The sequence below is a fragment of the Notamacropus eugenii genome, chromosome 1 (genome assembly GCF_028372415.1).
Source record: "Notamacropus eugenii isolate mMacEug1 chromosome 1, mMacEug1.pri_v2, whole genome shotgun sequence".
NCBI lineage: Eukaryota > Metazoa > Chordata > Mammalia > Diprotodontia > Macropodidae > Notamacropus > Notamacropus eugenii.
The window spans coordinates 608,354,943-608,375,868 of NC_092872.1; the positions used below are offsets into that span (position 1 = coordinate 608,354,943).

The 20,926-nt window shown below is 38.4% G+C and overlaps 1 protein-coding gene across 5 annotated transcripts in view; it reads right to left on the reverse strand.

The window, feature by feature from the left end:
* The window catches only part of INTS9 (integrator complex subunit 9), a 138,690-nt gene that overhangs the window by 23,502 nt on the left and 94,262 nt on the right, over nt 1-20,926 (reverse strand). For all 5 annotated transcript variants that reach the window (XM_072634815.1, XM_072634813.1, XM_072634814.1 and 2 more), the window contains one exon: nt 5,122-5,293. In XM_072634815.1, coding sequence (XP_072490916.1) covers nt 5,122-5,293 — 172 coding nt within the window. The remainder of the gene's footprint in view (nt 1-5,121; nt 5,294-20,926) is intronic.

Below are 20,926 nucleotides of genomic sequence, written 5' to 3' on the forward strand. Positions count from 1 at the left end.
AAGTTTTATTTGTGGGTCAGTGTATCAGCTTGAAATAAAATGACAAATGAAAAGTTTTTAAATGGGCCTACTGGTTTGTAATTTTTAAGACTTTATTGAAACAGTCTATAAAAATGATTACATTATATGATATATATAGTTCACAGAGCCACTACCTATAGAAAAATTAATGCTCAAAGACATAATAATTTATTATTAATTTTAACTTCTAATTATATTGTAGTTGTTTTAGCTGAGTCTGTTAAGTATGGGTAGGACATGCACCATCTCTTACTTATTTTCTCATCAATATTCTTAATACTTAGTAGTAGAGTCCACCTTCAACTGCTAAAGATAAGCATATATGGAAACACAGAAGCTATCCCACTATAATATATTGGGGTGAGTCATTTAAGAAGGATACAACTGTTGATGTGATTTTAAAAAATACTATATAGTAAGAAAGTGACTTAAGCACCATCAGAAACTACTCAAGTGAAAATAAAATTTAAAAAATAGCAGAAGCTTCTGTGGATGTCAGAATGTCCTTTTTCCTTTCGGCTTCACTAATTCAAAATTGAGTATGGAAATGACAAACTAAGTTACCTTAGTTTCCCAGTATATGAAAAAAATAGAGAGAAAGTAAAGACTGCATTAAATACAGTTTACTGTGCTCTCATGTTTACCTATATGAAAGACAAAATAATGTTCTAAAAACCTTACATTTCACGTTTATGACTAGTTAGAAATTTGAAAATTTTTTGTCATGAAAATAATAATTGTTGTGGTTGAGTAGCCAGAATATATAAATGATTTTAGATAAATAAAACAATTGAAATTCAACATTCTCCCATTTTCCCCTCCAGTACTAGAGTAAGAGATACTTGTTCTCTTTTTAAGGGGAATTGCTTAAATTCCACTTATGCCTTAATGCCCAAAAGATCTAACTCTCATGACCATTCCTCACTAGCCTATTCAATTTTTTTCCTCTCTGTTGGCTTTCCCCTGTGACTTCAAACATGGATAGGCCTTTTCAATTGTAAAGAGATTTTCTCTTGTCCCTGATACCTTTTCTAACATTGGTCCCATTTCTCTTTTCTCTGAGAGCCAACAGTCTTAAATGAAGGGCTGACATGGACTGCATCCATTTTCTTACCAATCTCAAGCTCAAGCTTCCATCCTTACAATGTATAGAAAATTACTCTCTCAAAGGTGACCAAAACTTTTTTCCTAACAAATTCAAAAAAGATTTCCTCAATTTTCTTCTCCACAACTTTTTTCCACATAAATGTTCCAATGTCACTTCATATTCAATATATTCAAAATTGAATATATAATCAATTCATGAATAATTCTTAAATAAAAAATTCTCTTTTTGCTTTAGTCTACTCATCTACATACCAGTGCATTTAAAACCTGATAATTTTGTTCTTTTTGAAACTTTATCAGGTCTGGGCTTCCATGAGGGTATATAATTTATGCCCCACACTCTGAACCCTCTTCTTCTTCTTAACTGTGGATTTCTTCAGTGGCCAGTCCTTTTACTTTCTGTACCATAACTGTCTTCCTGAGAGAACTTATTCATTTTATGGCATCAATATTTACCTTCATAAATATGATTCTGAAATCTCAATCAAGCCCTGACTTCTTATTAACTCTAGTTGTGATCCTCCATTTGTCTGCTGGACATTTCCACATAAATGTTCCAATGTCACTTCATATTCAATATATTCAAAATCGAATATATAATCAATTCATGAATAATTCTTAAATAAAAAATTCTCTTTTTGCTTTAGTCTACTCATCTACACACCAGTTCTATTATTAGAAATAGTAGTCGATCATTCATTCATTCATTCATTCATTTGTTCACTGATTAATTCATCAAACATACCAAAGACAAAGTTTAGATGAGACATGGTTATTGCCTTCAAGGAGCTCACAGTCCAGAACAGGCATAAGTTACCATAGGTTACCATAACACATGGTATAATAAAAATAGCTAGCATTTCCATTGTGATTTATTATTGTCATTTTATAGATGAGGCAACTGAGATTAAGAGAACTTAAATGATTTCCCCAAGGTCACACGGCAAGTGAATTTCAGAAGTAGGCCTTGAGCAAAGATATTCCTGACTTCACATGTCTAACAAAAACACTATAAGATTTCTAAAATAAAGTCACATAGGAGGCGCATGGAGAAAGGTTGTTACTGACAGGGGAAGGAGGGAAGGTTTCAGAACAAGTGGAATTTAAATTGTTTTAAAGAATGGGAAGGAATTAAAAAAAACAGAGGGGATGGAAGGGGATACAGGAATAGGAAAGAATATGAACAAAGGCACAGAGGCAGGAAAGTACAGGGCATTCGAGAGGTGCAGTCCAGTTTGGCTGGAATATAGAACGCATGAAGGAAGTAACTTGAAGTTAAGACTGGAAAGACAGAGTGGAGTCAGACTGTGGACAGCCTTGAATTCCAGATGGAGATTTTGTTATTGGTTCTTAACCTCTACTCAGCAGGCACTAGGGAGCCAATGAAGGATTTTAAATTAAGAGAAGCAACATCATCACATCTAAACATTAGGAAATGTGGAAGCCTAAGTTCTAGGGGCCCCCATAATTAGATAATTAAGTCACAGTTTACCAAAATAAGGGTATAATTTGAGAAAGTGTGTCCTGGGTCCCCTGTAAATCTAAATCACTGACTCAGTCCTTTGTTTTTTCCACCAAAGATTAGTCTGAGTAGAAAATGAAGGATAGATTGGCACAGGAGAAGACTGCAGGTGGGGAGCAGTAGTTTTTTTTGTGATAGTTCAAGTGTATTGTCATGTGGACCTTTGTCTAGAGTAGTGGCAGTGGAGTGGGTGGGTGTGAGAGATGCTAAGGATGGTGAAGTCAATAGGGATCAGTGAAAGCTCAGACATGACTGCTGAAGGAAAGGGAAGAGCCAAATCCAGCCCCAGTGTTTTAAACATGGCAGACTGGAGAATAGTGGCACACATCACTAATGGAAATAGTGAAGTCAGAAGGAGAAGGAAGTTTGGATGGAAAGATAATGATTTTGGCAAATTTAAGATGAGAGTAGAACAACTAGGTAGACAGTTGGAGATGCTAGTCTAGAGCTCAGAAAAAAAGTCAAGGTTGCAGAGATACATTTTAGATTCATCTAGACAGAGGTCCTAACTGGAAGTCACAGGATTAAATAAAACTGTCAAAAACAAGAGTCAACACAGCCCAGAAAAGAACCCTAGGGAAGACTCACCTTAAGAAGTTAAGAGAATTTAAGAAGAGAACTAGGATCATTAGAAAAATATAGCAAAGGAGGGGTGAAAGAATTCAGAGAATCAGGAAAGTTGGGATCTCTAAAGCTAAAGGAGCAGAAGGTATCCAATAAGATGGGAGTGGTCAAAAATGTTCAATGAAACAAAAATGGTCAAGGAGAATGATGGCTGAGAAAAAGGCCATTATATGTGATTATTAGGTCACATAGTAGAGTGATGAGGGTAGAGGCCAGAGCACAAGGAAAGCTGGTGACGTAGATATAAAGGCATCACTTTTATGACAAGTTTAGCAATGAATGGAATGAGAGATGGAATGGTAGCTAAATGGGACAGAAGCAAGAAAGTAAGGGTTTGGGGAGAAATGAAAATGATTTTAGGCAGATGCAAAGTAGTGAAAAGGGATGGAGAGATTAAAGAGATAGGAAGGGAATGACTGAAGGATTAAGATCCTGAAGTGGGAAAAAATGGAACCAAGAGCTCACATAGATGGAATGGAGGGTTCAGGTAGGAGGGACAAGATTTAAGTGAGGCTTTTTATGATTAAAGGGAAAGCAACTAGATGATAATGCTGAGTAGTTTGGGGAAAGGAACTGAGGATGAGCTCAGTTTTCTTAGGGGCTAAATTATGTGTGATCAACATTGGGAAGAAAGGCACAGCTTAGGGCTTAAGGAGTCCTGTAGATTGGCTGTGGACAATGAGATATAGAGTCAGTATGACTGCAGGGACTACCTGGCTGGCTATAGCTTATTGTAAATTTGTAGTAAATGAAGTTACTTCAGATTTGCAGCTCTCTCCAGCAATGCTGTGGCAGCCTGAGATGAGGAGCGGAGAAACTGAATAGTAGTTGCAAACAGTAGAACAAAGAAGAAAAGGCTTCTACAGTAATAGCTGGTGATCTTCAGAGGAGGTTCCCCCTAAATTTGAGGTCTGCAAGTAAAGGCTGGTCAAGTAAGGGTCAAACAAGATAGCCTTTGAGATCTTTTCTAGCTCCATGAAATATTGGTGGTAAGTCTAGTGTAGCATACTGCTGGCAAACCTGCAGACTTATGGGTCAGGTACTCCGAAAAGATCAGAACTGGGCTTCACCTGCACAAACTACTTCTAGTTTGGGGAGGTAGTCATTTGAGGAGTTAATGAAATCCATTCTTCCCATGACTGGTTCTTAGCTCCCCAGATTTTACTTTGACCAAGGTAAAACAACATCTGGCAATCCCCTAGAACTGTCCTTCGGGGAACCTTGGGGAACCAGTGTCTTAAAACGACTGAAAGGTCAAATATTGAGCTTTTAAGATACCTGATTTCTTAAAAAGAATGCTGGAACATGGCTCAGAGTAGCCAACTGCCATTGGTCACACTATCTGGCCTTGTCAGGGATTTGTTTTTTTCTTGAGTGGTTCAAGTTTCCAGAATAAAAGCAGCTTGCTACAGTTCAAAGATGATTCCTATCAGATATTCCTAGAGGGACAGACATGGGAAAACAAGACTGGATACTGGAATTAGTCTATATTATATAGCCAGTTCATAGCTTCACTCTAGAAAGTACCAGAGAATTAGGAAGAAAATACAACTATTAAGGGTGTGTGTGTGTGTGTGTGTGCGCGCGCGTGTGCGTGTGTGTGTGTGTGTGTGTGTGTGTATCTGAAAATTTTTCTTTTGTTTCTTACCAACTAGCCATATGACCTTTGGTAACTTCGAGCCTCTTTGGAACTTATTTTTTTCATAAGGCAGCTGGACTAAATAATCTGTCAGATCCCACTGCTATGATTCTCTGCTAGTATGTAATTTAAGTGACTCTATCTTGGGCCTTTTCCCTTGGCAGTTGTGAATTATAATGGGACAGATAAGAGTAATTCTCCTATTTACCTGTGAATATAACAGTGTTGAGACTAGATTTTCCCCAAAGTTCCATGAAATGTACAACATCTCCAAATCGGAGGGAGGGATGACCAGTGAAAACTACACAAGGCTGTTTAAAATCATTGCTGAAGTCTCCATGGATGCTGGGGTAGTGCTTCAGTTTGTTGGTCTGAATGAGCTGGAAAAAAATGTGAAAATGAAGATATATCAGATTATCTATGATGAAAACAAGTGCAAAGTCTTGCTACTTACTGCTACAGAATGGGAGGGAGTGTGGGTGGAATATACTTATGAAAAAAAGTGACTTTATCTAAATTGGCCAAGTACCACCAAAGTTATGCAGTATGACTTTCAGGGCAAAAAGCAAGTAAGTCCTTTTGTTAATATCAATTCACTTAAAAGAAAGTTTGCTTCCATATACGATGTCATTTGTCACTAATTTACTTAGGTGTCTCATACGAAATACTAAAGAGCTCTCTTCCAAAGAGCCTACAATGTCACTTACTGACTGTATGCTATGCAAACTGTTTTATACCAATTTGTGTTTCATAATGTTATGCTCTTCATTCAATTTTGGCAGCAGTACACACATAAGGCTCAAACAAAGATACTGACAGAAATATTACAAGGCCTATGTATCTGGAAATTTTGAATTGGGTATCTAGTATTTGCTCCCCTTGTGGGGCATCTTCTGGGTATGACTCCTCTCCCATTTTGTTATTCAGCTAAGGAACTGGTCTCTAACATGAGTTCTGACAAGTCCTTGGGGATCCAGACACTATAGTTATCACCTGCTACTGCCTAGCTCTCAGAACAATAGGAGATTCCAAGACTCAGGGAGACAGTAGAGTGAATTGAGGACTCACATCAATCAGATCCTCAGTGTTTGGATGTGCACATCATAATGCTATACTTCCCTCTGTTCTCCCAGGATATCATCACTGCTCTGGCCTTAGATTCCTCCTTTTGCAGTCTTGACCGTATGGAAAACCAGTTTCCCTGGCTGCCTTTTCCTTCCACTGCTCAGGCCTCAGGTTACCTCAACCATCTCTCTTTCCTATTTCTATGCCCATGTTGCTAAATGCCACTGAATAAAGTCACTAAGTGTCCCAATTATGTCCATTACAAATTTATCTTAATCTCAACTGCTTCCTCACTGCTACATGGCTTCTGGACTGGAACAAACTACCTCCTGCCTCTTCCTCTCCATAGGTTTTCTAATCCAACAATGCCATCACACTGCTAGGTTTGCTCCAATTCACAGGAACATGGCAGGTCAGGTGGTTGAGGGCTGTGTCAACACAAACCATTAATTTTTAAACTTCTAATCTTTTGCCTTCATCAGCAGAGGCTCATTTTATGACCCAATTCAGATTCTGTTATCAGCTGACTCCCAGCACATTCTCCTTCCCTTCACAATGAGTTCAGTGCTTGGCTTTTGGTTTTAAGCTCTGTCTTAGTTACATAATTATGTTATTTCTTAGTCTATCTTACGTCTTCCTTAGTTCTAGGAAACTCTAATATACATGATGATGTCCTCATAATACCATAACTTCTCAGTTCTTTAATCTAGTCAATGCCTCTTACCTAGGCCTCCAATCCACCTCAGCAACACACAGGGTTGTCATGCTTTTGATTTTCCATTGCCAACAAATGTCCCACTTGCATGTTAAAGAACTCTGAATTTCCTTTATTTGCTTATAAACTTTAATCTCTCCATCTCTCCCTGATTCTGATTTCTGTTCTCACTCTGGTCTCCAATCCCTCTGTCTTTTCACACCATCCCAGACCATCTCATCTGCTCTGGCTACATTCTCTTCCTTTCCCAATCATCAGCCCTTGGTGAACCATTTCCACTGTACACTGTTCTGTTCTTGAATTCTTTCTTCCCTTGTCCTATGATGGATTATGCTTTGCTAAACCCAAACCTGGATTATTCCTACCACCTGCCTACTTCCTCCTAATCACATGCTGCTGAATAGAACTGGAAGAAATAAAACTCTGCTGATTGAGTCCACTATATACAAACTACTCTCCAATGGGTTCTCATTGTAGAATGGCAATCCTATTACTAATTGATTACCACTAATCCCTAATTGATTCCCTATCTCATTCATCAGAGTTGTTCCAAACTTTTCTTGTTTCTTTAAGCCTCCTATGCCACCTCTCCCTCCCACTTTTTCTGATGGAGGACCCTGCCTCACATTTAATCCCTAGAACTGAGGCCATCTGATGGGTATTCCCTCCTCTCCCCTACTCATTTCACATACTTCTGACATTATTCCCCCCTTTCTCCAACTATCTCTCTCTGCCTTCATTCTAATCTCTCATAGCGAGAGATTAGAATGCTGTTGTTTACCAAGTCAACTTTCTACATGTACTCCTAAGCACTCCTGAACCCATCTCAAGCACACTGCTCCATCACCCCCATCCTTCCCAAGTCTCCATGATCCTTAAAAAGTCCTAGCTAAATCCTAATAGCTGGCATTGATGTAGTGCTTTAAGATTTACATATATTGCCTCATTTGAGCTTCACTACAATCCTGTGAGGCAGGTGCTATTATTATTCCATTTTATAGATGAGGAAATAGAAGTAGGTAGGGGTTAAGTGACTTGCCCAGGATTACATCAGAAGTAACTATCTAGGGCAAGATTTAAAATCAGGTCTGAGTCTAGGTCCAATATTCTTCACTGTGTGATCCTACCTGCCTAACTTATCATGCTCACTGGCTTTTGTTATATTTCTCTCTCTTCTCAACTATACTCTTTGAAATAAGTCTTCTACACTGAGGGCTTTCACATATCCCCTGCTCTTTTAAAAAATATATATATTTTTTCTCCCAATTACATGTAAAGACAATTTTTAACACTCAGTTTTTGAAAAAAATTTTGAGTTCCAAATTTTCTTCCTTCCTCAACTCCCCCCTCCCTGACATGTTAAGCAATTTGATATGTTATACATGTTCAATCATGCAAAATATATTACCATATTAGTCACAATGTAGAAGAAAACACAGACCAAAAGGGAAAAAAGCCCCATAGAAAATGAAAAACAGTATGCTCTGATCTGCAAACTCCATCAGTTCTTTCTCTGACAATGGGTAGCATTTTTCATCATGAGTTCTTTGGGACTGTCCTGGATCACTGTATTGTTGAGAATAGCTAAGTCATTCACAGTTGATCCACTGTACAGTACTGCTGTTTCTATGCCCAGTGTTCTGGATTTGCTCACTTTCCTTTGCATCAGTTCGTATAAGCCTTTCCAGGTTTTTCTGCTATCAGCCTGCTCATCATTTCTTATAGCATAGTAATATTCCATTACTATCATGTACTACAACTCAGCCATTTTCCAATTGAGGGGCATCCCCTCAATTTCCAGTTCTATGCCACTACAAAAAGAGCTGTTGTAAATATTTTGTACAAATAGTCCTTTTCCCTTTTCTTTTTTTTATAGTTTTATTTATTTTTAGATTTTGACATTCATTTGCACAAAATTTTGAGTTCCAATTTTTCTCACCATCTCTCCCCTCCCTCACTCCATAATACCTTGCATTCTGATTACCCTTTCCCTCAATTTGCCCTCCCTTCTATCACACTCCCTTCCACACTCCTTCCCTTATCCCCATCTTCTCTCTTTTCTCGTAGGGGAAAATAGATTTCTATACCCCATTACCTATATTTCTTATTTCTCAGTTGTATGCAATAACAATTCTCAGCATTTGTTTCTAATACTTTGAATTCCAACTTCTCTCCCTCCCTCCCCACCCATACCCATTGAGAAGGCAAGCAATTCAACACAGGCTATATATGTGTCGTTTTGCAAAAGACTTCCATAAGTCATGCTGTGTAAGACTAACTATATTGCCCTGCCCCCCACTTTTTTTCCATTCTCTCATTTGACCTTGTCCCTTCCCAAAAGTGTTTACTTCTAGTTACTCCCTTCTCCCATTTGCTCTCCTTTCTATCATCCCCCTCACCCCACTTGTCCCCTTCTCCCCTACTTTCCTATAGTGTAAGATAGATTTCATACCAAATTGAGTGAACATGTTATTCCCTCCTTAAGCCATTTGTGAAGGGAGTAAGCTTCACTTTTCCCCTCTTACCTCCTCCCTTTTCTCCTCCTTTGAAAAAGATTTTTCTTATCTCTTTTATGAGTGATAGTCTGCCCCATTCCATTTCTCCTTTTCTCCTCCCAATATTTTCCTCTCTCACCCCTTAATTTAATTTTATATGGATATCATCTCTTCTGATTCAGCTCAACTTATACTCTCTGTCTATGTGTGTGTGTGTGTGTGTGTGTGTGTGTGTGTGTGTGTGTAATTCCTCTACCTACACAAATACTGAGAAAAGTCTCAAGAGTTACAAATATTACCTTTCCATGTAGGAATGTAAACAGTTCAGCTTTAGAAAGTCCTTTATGACTGCTCTTTCCTGTTTACCTTTCCATGCTTCTCTTGATTTTTGAGTTTGACAGTCAAATTTTCTATTCAGTTCTGGTGTTTTCATCATGAATACTTGAAAGTCCTCTATATCACTGAATGACCTTTTTTTCCCTTGAAGTACTGCACTCAGTTTTGCTGGGTAGGTGATTCTTGGTTTTAATCCCAGTTTCTCTGACTTCTGGAATATCCTATTCCAAGCCCTTCAATCCTTTAATGAAGAAGCTGCCAGAGACTGTGTTATCCTGATTGTATTTCCACAATACTCAAATTGTTTCTTCCTAGCTATTTGCAGTATTTTCTCCTTGACCTGGGAACTCTGAAATTTGGCCACAATATTCCTAGGAGTTTCTCTTTTCAGGTCTCTTTCAGGAGGTGATCAGGGGATTCTTTCAATATTTATTTTACCTTCTGGTTCTAGAATATCAGGGCAGTTTTCCTTGATAATTTCATGGAAGATAATGTCCAGGCTCTTTTTTAGGTCATGGCTTTCAGACAGTCCCATAATTTTTAAATTGTCTCTCCTGGATCTATTTTCCAGGTCAGCTGTTTTTCCAATGTTTTTCACATCATCTTCTATTTTTTCAATCTTTTGGTTTTGTTTTGTAACTGCCTGGTTTACGTCATAGTCATTAGCTTTCCTGAACTCCACTCTCATTTCATTTTGGAGATACTGGAGGCAGAAGCCTTGACTTCCTCTGACAGTATGTATTGTTCTTCCTCATCCAAAAGGATGGAAGGAGATACCTGTTCACCAAGAAAGTAACCCTTTATGGTCTTATTCTTTTTCCCTTTTTTTGAGCATTTTCCCAGTCAGTTACTTGACTTCTGAATCCTTTCTCAAGAGGAGGTTCCTAGTGCTCCTCCTCCCCCCCAGAACCGTGCTCAGGGCTGAGATTCAGATCAGCTGCTCAATTGCCCCAGGGGCTCTGGGTGGGGGTGGGGCAGCCACTGAGGGGTGAGGTTCAGATCCCCTGCTCAATTTCCCTAGAGGCTTTAAGTTGAGTAGCCTGGACAAGGGACCCAGGCTGATTCCGGGCCACAGTAGCTGCTTCCTGCTGCTGCTGCTGCTGCTGCTGCTGCCACCTAGAGCTAATGCTGGGGGGATCCTGCTCTCCTCTCATCCAGCTGGGGAAGCCCTCCCACAATGACTTTTGAGGCTTTCTTTGTTGCTTGTGGGTTGAGGGATCTGGGATGCTCCCTGCTGGGGATTCTGCCCTGGAGGCCTGTTCTGGTCCTGTTCCTCACTGTGTGGCATGGCCAGGGCTGGGCTCTGCTTCCACTCAGCATCCCGTGGGACAGACCTTTCCTTTCAGCATTCCAGGTTACCTTTGGCTGGAAATCTCTTTCACTCTGTCGTTCTGTGGCTTCTGCTGCTCTAGAATTTCTTGAGAGTCATTTTTTACAGGTATTTTGTGGGCTGCAGGGGAAGTGCTAGGGTATATGAGTCTTTCTACTCCACCATCTTGGCTCCGCCATCCTTTTCCCTTTTCAAAAAAAAATCTCTTTGGGATATAGACCTCATAGTGGCATTGCTGGATCAAAAGGTATGAACAATTTTATGGTCCTTTGGACTAGTTCCAAATTGCTCTCCAAAACAGATAAATCAGTTCACAACTCCACCAAGAGTGCTTTACTGTCCCAATTTTCCCACATACTGTCCAATATTTATTATTTTCCTTTTCTGTCACATTAGCTCATCTGATAGGTGTGGGGTGATACTTAAGAATTGTTTTAATTTGCATTTCTCTTAATCAATAGTGATTTAGAGCATTTTTCATATGACTATAGTTTTGAGTTCATTTAAAAAGTGCCAGGTCATATCCTTTGACCATTTCTACTCTCTTCTAAACCCTCTGCACTTCATCATTCAACTGAAACTCTACAGTGTTATCTATCACGTCTTAAGTTAATCTGTCTCTTTTTGATCCTACTCCTTTATCTCTCTGGTAGCATTAGAGACAACTGACTATCTACTAGATACTGTCTCCTCTCTAGCTGTTTGGTGATACTGCTTTCTCTTCATTCTTCTATCTGACTAATCCTTAGTATCTTTTGCTGGATCTTTACCCATGACATGTCCATTAATTATGATTGTCCCTTAAGGTTTTTTCCTGGGGCTTCTTCTATTTTCTATATTCTTGCATATGGTAATTTCATCAGCTCCCAAAGGCTTAATTAATATCTCCATTCAGATAATTCCTAGATCTTTTATCTAGCTCCATTCTCTCTTGAGCTCCAGTCTTGTATCGCCAACAACCTGTTGGTCATTTTAAAATGCATATCCTTTGGACATCTCAAACTTCCAATGCCCCATCATATATCTTCAGTTATTTTAGCTTAATTTATTTTAAGGCAACCCTAATCCCACTGGTTCTCACTCTCAAAACGCAATCTCTCCCCAATCTGCTATGTATTGATTTGATTATGAGTTCCTCTTTTATTGCTTGCTTTTATCTAATCTTTCCCTTTCCCCCCTTTAGTCAAGTAAGATTCCCTTCCTCATCTCCTTTACTTTGTTTTGCTTATTAATTTTTAAAATTTTATCTTCTGTGCCTTTTTCTAAAAAAGAATTTTTCCTCATTCTCTTCATTATTTAGCTTTGTGTTCTGTTTACTCTAGACTTTTATTCTTTGATTCATATCCCTTTTACTTATTTTGTAGAAAGGATATTGCCTCGTGGTAGGAATTTTCCTATGTCCCTGATTATGTAGTTCCTTGTTGACCTTTGCCCCACCCTTGGTCTTTTTTTCCCTAGCTGCCTTAAAATCTCTTCCTTGGGTCTACGCCTTCCTATTCTTTTGGGTGTCATTTGCCCTCAGGAGCTCTGGTTGTCCTCTTCCTGAGGCAGGATGACTGGTCTAAGCACTAACTTCCTGCAGACCTGTATACAAGACCTTCATTTCCTTTATGAAACATCTCTCTTCTCCCACAGGAGCATTTATCAGTACTACCCCTTCCCATTAATGAAACAAGATTTTCCTTTTCCTTTCCCCTTTTTTGGATTCCTCCCTATGTATTGCTTACTCACTCTCCCACAGGCTCTCTTCTTACTGAGAGAATTCAAGGGTTATCTCTTCACTGTTAACCTTTGATGTGATTCAAGGTACATCACGTACTCTATCTTCTTTCTACCCTTTTTTTTACAGTCTCATTTTTTAATTTAGTACCACAAAAATAAAGTGATTCACCCATAGGTAGGGTGTTATGATGTTTAGTCTATGATGTTTCAGGCCTGTTTCTCTACAATCACTACTGTTTGCTTTCTGCTTTTATTTTTGTCTATGTATATTTGGAAAGAAATCTCTTAATGATTTTTGTTTTATTTTGTTGTTGCCCTTAGTTACTGTATTTGTTTACCCTTCCCTTATTTCTGTTGTCTGGTGTGTCTGAGAAACAAATAATTTCTTCAGACATATCAAGTTTTCTTTCTATGCATTCTTTGAATGCCTTTTTTTACTGAACATTCATCTTCTCTCATTTATAGTTAGGCTCAGATGTTCAGGGCAGATTTTCACGCTAGCATGCATCTTGAGCTCCATTATTCTCTGGAACACATTATTCCATTTCTTCTTATGGTTTCTGGTGGGTATAAAATAGTCCCATGTTATTTGAATTTCCTTTTTTTTTATATCTTTCTCTTGATCACTTGAAGAATCTGTTGTTTTCCAGTGGAATTGTTAAATTTAACCACTGTGTGTCTTGATGTTTGCAGCACAGGGTTTTTACCTATGGGTGCTCTATGGATTCTGTCTTCTGTATTCAGAAGTTCTAGGCAATTTTCCTGTATTTTTCCTTGCATTATGGTATTCAAGTTTTCTGACTTGTGTTCTTCTGGGAGCAATTTAATCTTTTAAAGTCGTTTCTATGCATCTTGTCTTAGAGAGTACTATGTTCTGCTGGAGATCATACTTCCTTTAAATATTATTGCTTTTTGCTCTTCTCTCAGAGTGTCTTTTTCTTCCATGTTTATGCTCCCTAGCAGTTATGCTCTTTTGTTTCTTTGGTGACACTTGTCAGAGTGGATTCCACTTTTTCTATTTTGCCAAATATTTCTACTGTGCTTTCATAATTCTTATTTCTCTTTTAAGCCATTTAGGAAAATCTATCTGTGGTTCTATGTTTTCTGGGGAATTCATAGTTATCTGCTTTATCAGGTACCAATTTATTTTCCTTTTCCTGCAATATTTATTTACATCTGCCTGAACTCTTACCTGATTTGGAGACCACATTCCCTTCTGGCTTATCTGTTTATGCTCAGGGACTCTGATTTTTCTTCCTTCTCTGTTAACAACTTTCAGTCTTTTTTCCTTATTTTCTCCTTTCTGACTATTTTCACGTTGACGGTGGTTTCCTTGGGGGCTGGATCACAGAACATCTTGGCCTTCTTTCATGCTGGCCAATTCACAGTTCAACATGCTTGGCCTCTGCTCCAAATGACTTTTGCGGAGACAGAACTGGTCCCAGCTGTCTATTGGTTTCTTTCTGTCAGCTTAGGGGAATGCCATCTACGTTGGTCCTATCCCCTTTCCCCCCTGTTCCTCATTTCTGGCTGGGCTCTGTGGTAGCAGAGAATACCTCCACGGTGGCATGGCAGTCTGAGCATATTTTTGCTTTTTGGATCTCAGTGGCCCTTGAGGGGAGGGGAGATGTGGAGACGGAGGGCAAAGTTGATTTCTCTTGTGAGTTACTTGGGACATTTGTGCAGCTCTGTTGCTAGGAGTTTGGTAGGTTGTAAGGGAGAGGAAGATAAATAAGTTCATTGGCTTTTTAGCCTGTTTGGGTTCTTGGTGTCTTAGACTGTGGAAAAAGCTGAAATTGCTTCATCTTTGACACATAATTTTTATTTTGAAGAGGTTTGAGAGGATTAGAGAAAATGCTTAGTCCTCCATCTTGTTGGTCACATGACTTAGGAGTTAGTATTGTAAAATCAAATGGTCCAAAAGAGAACTAACTTATTATCTTTTCCACCTTTTCTGAATATTCTTATAACTGTGGAGGGGATAACTACCATTCTTCTAGTCACCCAGATCTATAACTGTGGCACCATCCTCAACTCCTTTCTACAGATTACCCCATGTAAATAATCAATTGCCAAATCCTGTGATTTCTTTCTTTGATCTCCTTCTACCCTTTCACATACCATTAGGTCCCAAATTTAGGCCCTTTTTATCTCTTAAATGGATTACTGCAATAGCCTTCTAACTGACCTTCCTGTTTCAGGTTTTCTCCACTATAATCTATCTTCCACTCAGTTGCCAAAGTGATTTTTTCTAAAATTCTCCCTCCCACCCTGATCAATAAACTCCAGTGGCTCCATATTACTTCAATATCAAATACAAAGTCCTTTACCTGACTTTTAAAGGTCTTTGCAAGTTGGCACCCTGGTCCCTTCTTACCTTATTTTCTTATACTTTATTCTCCCCTTCACGTATTCTGTGATTCAGCCATATTAACTTATTTGCTGTTCCTCAAACTCAACACTCTATCTTCCATCTCTGTTCTTTTGAGGTGGGTTAGTCCCCATGCTTGGAATGCTGTCAATTCCAATCTCTACCTCCTAGCTTTTCTGACTTCCTTTAAGATTCAGCTCTAGTGCCCCTTTGCCTAGTAGGCCTTTCCTGGTCCCCCCAGGTGTAAAGTTACGTTTCACCTTCTTTGTATTTATCTTCGATGTTCTGATTTATATGGGTTGTCTCTCCCAAATGATTATAAACTTTAGGAGGGAAAGGACTATTTTTGATTTCTGTATTGCAAGAACTTGATACAATGTCAGGCACATAATAAGCTTATGGAATGACTGAAATTCTTCTTTCCTAACTGATTCATTGTTCGCCTCTCCACAGCAGTTGTTCTGAATTTCTCTGCTCTCCTTAAACAATCTATACTGCCCAATTTCTTCTAGTTTTGATTAAGAAAACTGAAGCTGTCATCATGAACTTCCCCATTTCTCTTATTCTAGATCTCAAAATCTCTGTAATTCCTCTACCCTGTTCTTTTCCAACACCAGACGCTCTCTTTGCTCCAGTGTGAGACAAAGAAGTCGTCCTTTTTTTTGCCAAAGACAACATTATCTGTTTCTCCTCTTAATCCCACTCTCCCTTTTCTCTTTAGGGAACTTACCCCCTTAACTCTTCCTCCTTCTGTTCATCTTAAATCTCTCCTTATTTCCTGACTCTTTTCCTGATGCCTACAGATATGTCCAGGTCTTCATCATCCTTAAAAAACAAATACTGATCCTGCTATTTATTCAAGCCATTATCCATTCTTTTCCCTTTCACATACTCCTCGAATGTGTTGTCTACCTTCACAACCTCCATTTCTTCAATTACTCACTTTTCAATCCCTGGCACTTGACTTTCTCTCCATCGACTGAATCAAAACTGTTCTCTCCAAGATTGCTACTGATCTCTTAACTGCTAAATCCAGTGATGTCTTCTCAGTTCTTACCTTCAAGAACTTTCTGCAGTTTTTGATAAAGAGCGCAACTCTGATGGGCTGGCCATGTTGTTGGAATGCAAATGTACGTTTGCCAAAAAGGCTATTTTATGGAGAACTTGCATGGGGCAGGCGGTCACATGGTGGCCAGAGGAAGCGATACAAGGACACTCTCAAGGTCTCCTTCAAGAACTCTGGATTTGACTGTGCAACATGGGAGACACTGGCACAGGGCCACTCTCAACATGGCATGCCCACATAAGAAAAGGTGCTGTGTTCTTTGAGCAAAGCAGAATTGAGACAGCACAAAGTAAATGCAGGATGCGCAAATTTGGGATATCCACCCCAAATATTTATATGGACTACCTGTGCCCAACCTGTGGTAGAGCATTCCGAGCTCATATTGGTCTGATCAGCCACAGTCAGACACATTGAAATTTCACTTTACAATGCTGATGTCATTTTGGTCCTCTTTGAAGACGAAGGACAACAACCACCAATTCTATTTATTGGATACTCTCTCCCACCTTGGGTTTTATAACATTGATTTCTCTTAGTTCTTTTCCTATATGACCACTCCTCAGTCTCCTTTGCACAATCTTCAATGATATGTCCCAACAAAACTGAATATTCCCAAATGTTCTGTCCTAGTCTACTTTTTCTTCTGATTTCTATATCCAGTCTTTTGTTGATCTCATCAGATTTGGTTGGGTCAATTATTACCTGTAAAAAATGACTCCTAAATTTATATATCCAGTTCTAATCTGTATCCTGAAATTCACTCTTCCACTGCTATCTGCCTACTAGACAAATGAATTTGGATGTTCTACCAACACCTCAAAGTCAGAATGTCTAAAACAAAATTTATTATCTTATTCCTCCACCTATGCTTCCATTAAACTTCCTTCTTTTTGCTGAAAGTACTAATCAAACTACTCAACTTTCTGTGGAGGTACTAAGTCCTTTGGTCAAAGAGGTTCCCAAGTGGAGTCATTTGTCATTCTTCCTTCTTCCTTATCCACCATAGCCAATCAGTTCCCAAATCCTGTTTCAGTCTATACTCACAATATCTCCTAACATTTGTTCCCTCCTTTCCACTCACACAGCCACCATCCTAGTTCAGGCCCTCATCACTTCTCATCTGGGTTTCTACAATATTCTCCTAAGAGATACTATACAAGCAGAGGGTTTGTCATCCTTTTCTCACCATCTCAGGGGAAGGCCTACATACTATCTCCATGGAAAGTAGCAGACATTTACTCCTCATTTTGAGGCAGGGGTTTAAACTCTCATGGAAAAACATTCTTAAAAAACAGAATAGGATGATCTTCAGTTTGGTCACCTAGGCAAGCTTTTGGTCTACTGATATAAACTGTAGTTATTCTGTCTGCAACTGTTGTAACTAGCTATAGCTGACTTGGCTAAAGACCGTTCCTGAAGCCTTCAGGATCTTGGTTGCCCTCTGTATAGTAACTGGTGGTTTTAGAACCTCACCTTAGCGTTTATTAACTTTAATGATCAATTACAATGATGTATAATTTCCACCAAATGTGAACTCAGTCTTCATTGTAAATAAATGAGCAATTTTTGACATTTGACAATGTGAAAGAATGTAGCTTAAATATGAATAATCAGGTGAATATAAATATCTTAAGGGGTCTAGAACTCCATACTGCACAAATAGGCCTTTGTTTTTGAATTGGATCTTTTGAAAAATCTAGCGTTTGGCAGCTGAGACACTGGTTCACATTTTAGGTTAAATAGAGGCCTGTTCCCATTTTCCTAGATGGACAAGATGTCTGGAAACATGACTGGCTATTGGAAAAGACCTCTTTGATGTACACTTGACATATAACATTCTACTGGCTCAAAAGCAAACTACATAAATCTCATTATCAAGCCAAAACTGTACATGACCACAAGGCTGACTGACAGAAACAGTTATCAAATGAAACTCTATCACAGACTGTCACAGTCACTAAAGGTACACTTCACCTAGTCTTGATGTGAGAGGATTACAGTTACACATTAATCTCAATTAGATTAATATATGTTATGGAGAGTAACAACAATAGAGTAATTTTTAGTTATCAAGGACAACAGCATCGTTTTCTTCTTTTAAGGCATAATGAGATCTTTTTTGGGTCTCACATAACACTTTGTGTTTTAAAAATCCTTAACGCACTCATCATATAAAACTGTATTATAGAAATATACATTTTGTTTCTTATCCTACTAAGACAGCAAGTTTCATAGGGGGAGGATCTGTATCTTATCTAAATTTTGTATCTCCCCTAGTGCAATACTTTGGTATAGTAGGTCCTCAATAATTACTTATTTAATGAATGATGCTGTTAAATGACTGTTAAAACACCTTTTATTATTATAAGGGACAATCCCTGCTTTCTAAGTTTCATTAAATCATGAATGCATTCTGAAAGTTGGGTAGGAGCTCAGGTAGTCATGTAGCTCCTGTCAAAGACACAAATTCCTTTAATAATATCCTTTACAAATGGACAGCCTGAATGAATGCTTTCAGTGACAGCTAGCTCTCCATATTATGAGATCAGCTGACTCCATTTCTGCACAGTTTTGATCATTACAAAACTCTTTCTTATACAGATTTGAAATCCACTTTCCTATAAGTTCCACCTTTCAATTTTAAACTTTGGAGTAAATATTCAAGTCTATTCTCTTCCAAGTGACTTAGACATATGTATACTCCTATGAACCTGTGATCTCACAGTAGGAAGTACTCCTTCCAGTGGGTGAAGACCAGTACACATTTATACCTTCTCATTCTGTATGACTTTTGTTCATATCTTTCCATAGGTCCTAGCAATATGAAATGTGTTAGGGCCTTAAGCTTACACTTAGAGACAGAGAGGTGATACGGATAAAATGCTGGACCTAGAATAAGGAAAATCTGAGTTCAAACTCTGCCTCAGATACTTCCTAGCTAGGTGATCCTGAGCAAGTCACTTAACCTCTGTGCATCTTAGTTTTTTCATGTGTAAAAGAGAGGTAATAATAATGGCCCTACCAATCAGGGTTGTTATGAGGCTACAATGAATAACATTTGCAAAGCCCTTTACAAACCTTAAAGCACTGGATAAATGCTAACTATTACTGTTATCAATAACAACTCCCTGAAATCATTCCTTACCATCTTTTCTGTAGACTGTGCACACAATCAACCCTCCCTTTTCTCTATAGTTTTTCAACTTCTCCCTACTTACTGGTTCCTTCCCTGTTGCATGCTAACACACTCAACTCTCTCCATTCTTTAAAAAAAAACCCAAATTTATTAGATCCTACCATCTTTGCTAACTGCTGTTCTTTATCTCTCCTCCCTTTCTTAGCCAAATTCCTAAAAAAGTCATTTATACTGGTTCCCTCCATTTTCTCACCTTTCAGTGTTCTAAATGCTCTGTAATCTGGTTTCTGATATCACCATTAAATTGTAACTGGTCTCTCCATAGGTCCTACCAATGACCAAATTTGCCTTTTCGCCCTCAATCTTTGTCCTTTTTGACCTCTTGACAGCATCTGATATTGGTGATCACCCTCTCCTCCTGAATATTCTTTCTCTCCAGGTTTCTGTGGCATTGTTTAGTTCCTCATTCTCTTTCCACTTGTTCAACTGTGCCTCCTCAGTTTCCAGAGATGGATCATCATCCATGTCAAGCCAACTAATTGTGTGCATCTCTGAGCTCTGATCCTGGCCTTCTCTTTTCCTTCTATACTCTTTCAGTTGATGACTTTATCAGTTTCCATGGTTTTAATTATCATCTCTGTGCAAATAACTCTCAAATCAATCAATTAATCAATCAAACTACCCCTATTTTCTCTCCTGAGCTGGACATTTCAAACTGGATCTCCTAAAGGAAGATTATCTATTGCCACTGGATAACCTGCAATATTGATTCTTTAGAGAATGTGGTATTTCATGATTCACAGCTATTCTATCATTATTGGAAAAATATTACTATTAGATTTTTTTGTGGCTTTGTTAAGAGAAAAGCCTGGGGTCACTAAAAGTACAGAATAATGTCCTAAATTCAGTCTAGTCTGCTCTCTTCCTCCTATTCAATTCAAAGTCCATTTTCTTTTCAAACAAAATGATTATAATATTTGCCCAAGATTTTCCAGCTGACCACCTCTGAACTATGTGAATACAGATTTCATGTCTCTCCTAAGACTCCTTCCTCAGGCTAAATAGCCTTATCCCCCTAACTATTCTGTATATTCTGTCCTACTGAGAAGTGAGCACTTCCTTCCTCTGTACTGTCTAATGGACTTCCATTCCAATTTGTATTTCAGTTTTTTTATATATGGATCTTACTTCAGCTACTGGATGATACACTCCTTGAGGGAGGGGATTATGTCTTTTGTATCATTGTCTCCTACAGTGTACCTAGCAGAGTGGCTTGAACACACTGGTCACTTAAATGTTTGTTGAATGAATAAATGAAAATGACATGATTCCTACACACTTCTTTATCCTTGCTGTATTAATTTGCCAATATTCTTCTGAAAAGTGTGATAACAAAAGTTACCAGTGCATCAAGAGGAGTGATGGAACTTTAAAGCCTTTTAACTTAGTCACTATGCTTTGATAGCAGCTACTCCACTTTTCTATTTATAAACTGTAAAAACAGAAAATTATATAAAAAGAAAAATAAATAAGGGTTAGCTTTGAATGTATTTGCAACAATATGGAGGTAGAGGAAATCATGAACCACACTAAGATACAATGATTCACACCTGTAAATTATATTTTACATCTTAATCTGTTAGGCACTTTCACATTTAAGGTACTGAAAATTGCTCTACAATTTTTAATACTCTATCTTTCCTGGACAGCATTTCATAAGAGAAAAGTGCTTAAGATACATCATTTACCACAGGCAATATCAGGTGCTATAATGGAA